At 47.0% G+C, this 5,913-nt stretch overlaps 1 protein-coding gene across 1 annotated transcript; it reads left to right on the top strand.

Annotated features, from left to right (window-relative positions):
* Positions 1-367: 367 nt before the first annotated feature.
* LOC125531114 lies at positions 368-819 on the top strand. The gene has a single exon (XM_048695519.1). It carries the CDS (start codon positions 447-449, stop codon positions 684-686), a length of 240 nt encoding a protein of 79 aa, XP_048551476.1. The 5' UTR covers positions 368-446; the 3' UTR covers positions 687-819.
* Positions 820-5,913: the final 5,094 nt, after the last annotated feature.

Genomic DNA, 5,913 nt, shown 5'->3' with positions numbered 1-5,913 from the left:
CATCATGAAATTAATTTTCATACCCTATAAATTTAGTATTGTAGATGTTGATATTTTTTCTACAAAATCGATCAAAATTTATAAAGTTTGATTTTGATCAGATCCTATATGTAGATTAAAAAGAAACGGATGGGGTACTATGATATCTTTAAAAGTCTTGGTACCTATCTAAGATGCCCAGCTCCGTTCCCTTTGGATACCCACCCCTTCTTAAAAAAGAACTGAAAAATAAGGCCCAAGACCTCTTAGGCTCACACGCGTCACCGCAGCAGTTGGAAAGAAGCACACGTGTTGCCCAGAACAATCTAGACGAGCCAGTCGCTCGTATACTTAAGCAAGCATAGCGTGTCCCACGAAATACTCGATTCACACCACTTTCACCTTGCGACTGCGGGCAGCACACTATCCGCCTCCACGTCCACAGCCAACGCCCGATCTCCCATCCCATGGAGCAGCGTCACGCGGACAAAATGCCGGCGAGCGCGCCGCATCACGACGAGCACCCGAAGCAGCAGCCTCCTCCCGACGAGGAGGAGGCTTCTTCGCTGAGCCCCACGGTGGCGAGGCTGGTCCGGGAGTCCATCGCCTCCAAGCCGGCGGACGGCGGGAAGGCGGCCGCGGACGGCTCGTCGGACATCCTGGCCTTCGCGCGCTCCGTCGACCGCGTGGACTCCAGCCTCGAGTAGCTTCGCTAGTTTGTGCTTAGGTGACCCACGCTCGCTTTGCTTGTACCGTATTAATAAAACGCTCGACAGTTTATTTCCCTTACTGTAAGTTGTAGAACACCGCGCTTATTCAGGTCATGTCTTTTCCCTTTTCCTTCTCACTGAGAAGCAACGTTGCTAATTATTCAACTTGCTGAATGTAGTCGATACTCACTTTTCTTTTTTTTTTCGATAAAGGACTTTTCGTTGAATAGATATATCGAAGTGATACAATCGCATTGAAAGAAAGCCCGGCCTTTACATAGCTAAATGCACACAGCCAAAAAGTCAAGAGTGCCCTAAGAATAATAAAAATAATTTGGTACAAAGCGAAGCAAATAAATCATGTCGACGCTAAGGTGCGGTAGGTTCTATCCGTAGATCACACCGCCATCCATAGGGGTAGAAAACCGCTCTAGCCGAACGCTCCAGTCGTGTAGATGTCATCATAAAAAGGTCCCTATCCTCCGGCCTTTATAGAATAGACCAAATACGGAGCCATCGTGTATAAACATGAATAACCTGCATAAAAGATGAAACACATTTGTTATTGAAGATCACATCATTCCTGGTAAGCCACAGTGCCCAGCATAAGGCCGCCGCTCCCACGAGAATATGTGCAGAAAATTGTTTATCAATACCCTGCAACCAGTTGCCGAACATATTCCGTGCACTACGTGGTGGGTATAAATTAGAAGCTATCTGAACTATGGCCCAAACTGCTCGAGAGAATTTGCACTCGAATAATAAGTGTCTAATAATCTCATCATGTTGGCAAAAGACACATGTCTTAGACCCATGCCAGTTTAGTCGTGCCAGATTATCTCTAGTTAGAATGACTCCTTTATGTAAAAACCAGAGGAAAATCTTCACTCTTAGAGGAATTTTGAGCTTCCACAATTTCCTGTTATCAACTGAAACATCACAATGAACCATTGCATCATACATGGATTTAACAGAAAATTTGCCATTCTGATGCAAGTTCCATCGAAAGACGTCCGGCTCATCTGACAGTTGAATGTCCTCCAGACGAGTGAGTAATTCATTCCATGCTGCCAGGCGAGGGCCAAGAAGGTCCCTACGGAAAGAAATATCAGGGTTTTGTTGTCCTAAAACTTGTTTGATCGTGACAAATTTATGTCTGACAATCCTGTACAAGCTCGGATATTACACCATTAGTGGGTTGTTCCCTAGCCAGGTGTCTTCCCAGAATCGAACCTGAGAACCATCCCTAACCGAGAAGGTCCCGAATTGGAAAAAGAATTCCTTGGACTTCATCACGCCACTCCAAAAATGCGAATCCCCGAGTTTCCAATGAACTTGAGAAATGGCATTGGATCCCACATACTTGTTGCGAATGATTTTCTGCCATACCCCATTCTCAAAGAGTAATTTGTAAACCCACTTGCTGAGAAGAGCAATATTTTTTATCTCAAGGTCTTGAACTCCCAGCCCCCCTTGACTCTTAGGTCTGCATAATACGCTCCACCTAGCCAGTCGATATTTCTTGGATTCATTATCGCATTGCCAAAAAAATCTGGATCTAAAGTAGTCTAGTCGCTGGAGAACTCCTTTCGGTAGGTGGAAGAATGACAACATATATAGAACCATGTTGCTTAGGACAGAATTGATAAAGATCAAACGTCTCCCGTAAGACAAGAGTTTGGCCTTCCAGCTGGCTAGACGTTTCTCAAGTCTCTCTTCCACATACTTCCACTCAGCGATAGTTAAACACCGATAGTGTATAGGAATACCCAGATATCGCATCGGAAACTACCCGAGCTGACATCCAAAAATCTCAGCATACTCAGGTGTTGATTCTGCAGCATCACCAAAGTAAAAGAGTTCGTTCTTATGAAAATTGATTTTGAGACCAGAAAGTTCCTCAAAAGCACATAAGAGCAACTTGAGATTTCTTGCCTTGTCTAAATCGTGATCCAAGAAAAGGATAGTGTCATCCGCATATTGTAGAATAGATAGTCCATCTTCTACCAAGTGTGAAATGACACCACTGATTTGACCGTCCAGCTTAGCCCGCTCAACAAGGGTAGCTAGCATGTCGGCAACAATATTAAACAAAATAGGAGAGGCGGGGTCCCCTTGGCGAAGCCCCTTCCTTGTCTGAAAATAGTTGCCAACGTCATTATTAACTTTTATGGCCACACTGCCTCCAGAAACAAAGCTCTCTACCCAACGACACCATTTTGGTGAAAACCCCTTCATGCGCAAAGTTTGCAACAGAAAGGGCCACTTAACTTTATCGTAGGCTTTTTCAAAATCTATTTTAAGAATGACAATATTCAACTTTTTCCGGTGAAGCTCATGTACAGTTTCGTGCAGGACGACCACTCCATCTAATATGTTGCGGCCTTGCATAAATGCTGTTTGAGTGGCTTTACGACATGGTCAGCCACCCCGTTCAACCGATGAGTAGCGACCTTCGTAAAGATTTTAAAACTTACATTCAGAAGGCAAATCGGTCGATATTGTTGAATACGATTAGCCTCCTTAATCTTGGGCAATAGGATAATTTCCCCAAAGTTTAAACGAGAAATATCAAGGTCTTCGGTGTGCAGTTGGTGAAACAGTGGAACCAAGTCTGCCTTAATCACGTCCCAAAAACATTGATAGAACTCTACGGGAAAGCCATCCGGGCCCGGAGCTTTGTTGTGTTCCATTTGGAACACAGCGGTTCGAATTTCCTCCTCAGAGAACGGGGAGGTTAGGAATCCATTTTCCGCTTCCGTAAGTTGAGGGATGTCATGAGTAACAGATTCATCCAACTGAAAATTTGTTTCAGCTGAAGGTCCAAAAAGCTCCTTGTAATACTTAGTAATGAAAGTTCTAAGTGGTGCGTCCCCCTCAATTCGGCCTTCCTCCTGGTCAAGGTAGAATATGCGTTTCTTTCTATGTCTGCCATTGGCAAGCATTTGAAAGTATTTCGTATTATCATCACCTTGCACAAGCGAATCCGCCTTGCAACGTTGGTACCATTTAATCTCTTCCTCGCGTAATAGGTGGGCAATCTGCTCATTTAGATTGCTTTTTTGCTCAATCTCAACAGCAGTCAGAGGCCTGACCTCCGCTATTTTATCAAGGGAACCGATTAAGGTAGATAGTCGCAGTTTTTCTTTTTTGTAAATGCCAGCAGTATGCTTGGCCCATCCACGAAGGAATCGGCGCAAGGCGCGAATTCGATTGTTCCATCGTTGAATGGGTGTGTTACCATGAGGTTGACGCACACACTTTCTTAACAAGGTCATGAAATCCCTCTCTAGTGAGCCAACCCAGTTCAAATTTAAACTGGTGACGGTTAGAACGTGGGATTGGTTGTCCAAAATCGATTAGCAAAGGAGCGTGATCCGATAAGGCCTCAATACGTTCTAGAGCCCGAACCGATGCTAGGGGGTATTTATATTCCCAGTCGGTGGTAACTAGCACTCGGTCAAGTTTTTCAAATGTTGGAACTGACCGGTTATTGGCCCAGGTATACTGACGGCCAGACATCGTGATCTCCCTCAGATCCAGGCTGTCAATAACAGCATTAAAGAGGAAAGGCCACCTAGTGTCAAACCGGTCATTGTTTTTTTCCTGCTCATATCAAAAGATATTAAAATCCCCCCAATTAACATGGGGTGAGGATTGTCTCGACAGGTATTAACAAGTTCTTTTAGAAATGCAGACTTAAACTCCTCTTGAGCAACGCCATATACAACCACCAGACTCCAAAGGAAGTTGTTGGACTTGGTTCGAAGGTGGAATTTAATATGATAATCCCCCTTTGACGTGGACAATAGTTGCAAGTAAGTAGAGTTAATACCTAGCAATATTCCACCGGACCTCCCGGTCGGCGGCAGTACGTGCCATTCGTAGTCCAAACCACTTGAAAAGTGGTCGAGAGTACGTGTTGGAAAATCACGTTTGCCCGACTCGGTGATAGCTATAGCTACAAAGTCCAATGCATGATCCTTTACGCAATCGGCAATGTGTTTGTGTTTAGCCAAGTCACCTAGACCTCTGCTATTCCAAAACATGCCTCTCATGATGAACCGATTTTTTGTTTAGAGACCTTCGCCTTCTTAGAAGAGCGCCCTCTTTTCTTTGCTGAGTTAGACTTATTATTGCGCACCGATGCGACAAGCTCACAAAGCGTAGTGTCGCGTACAGTATCGTCAAGGTCTACTTCAGTCGTGTCTTTAACCAAATGAGAGAGAAGCTTGCCTTCGTGATTGGCATCAACATCCTCATCCTCCTCATTTGACACGAGAGGGTCAACAAAACTCGACAATCTAGGAGCAACCGTAAGCCGGTCGAACTCCACTTGTTTAAGAGCCTTAACCGAAAAATCTACCTCTTTCTCATTACGTCCTAGTGACACTCCAAGTCTAGTGATATTTGAAGAAACTTTGGATTTATCAAAAGACATAAAAGATTTGCAAGGGGTACCTTCGAAGTAGTCAAGGTTGCGAACCGCCGTCCTACGCATGGCCTTCACCATAGCTCCCCGTGTGTGTCTGCTGAACCATCAGTCCCGACGTAGTGACGCCCGCTGCACCTCAGCGATGAAGGAGAAACATTGGTCGCCGAGCCCATCCCAGGGTCCCCGAGAGTCAGAGTAGTCTGCTGTGGTGATGAATAAGACATCCCGGCGACCCCAAGAGGCAGAGTAGACTGCAGTGGCGATGAAGAAGAAGATCGTATGGGCTGGTCGTCCACCTCCTCGAGTCCGTATGCCGGCGCCCCCTGGTGGCAGAGGAGTAGATGACAGCGCTCGCAGCTGCGCCATGGCCGACTCCTGGCCAGCTCTAACGGCCGGGGAGAAGATCACTCCCCGACGAGTCGGAGAGACAGGTGCTGGTGATGGTGGCGGCGATGTAGCGCTCGCAATCACCCGATCGTATGGGCTGGTCGTCCACCTCCTCGAGTCCGTATGCCGGCGCCCCCTGGTGGCAGAGGAGTAGATGACAGCGCTCGCAGCTGCGCCATGGCCGACTCCTGGCCAGCTCTAACGGCCGGGGAGAAGATCACTCCCCGACGAGTCGGAGAGACAGGTGCTGGTGATGGTGGCGGCGATGTAGCGCTCGCAATCACCCCCGCAGGTGCCACGCCCTCAGATATAGGGCACGCGTGGCTCCCCTCATCGAGGGGCGGTGCCGAGGGGGGGGCCGGAGTCGGAGAGGCCACGGACAACGGAGCGGGCGGTGGCGGG

Source organism: Triticum urartu, unplaced genomic scaffold, assembly GCF_003073215.2.
Source record: "Triticum urartu cultivar G1812 unplaced genomic scaffold, Tu2.1 TuUngrouped_contig_6813, whole genome shotgun sequence".
NCBI lineage: Eukaryota > Viridiplantae > Streptophyta > Magnoliopsida > Poales > Poaceae > Triticum > Triticum urartu.
Note: the sequence above shows the minus strand (reverse complement) of the source record. Positions and strands in the feature narration are given on the sequence as shown.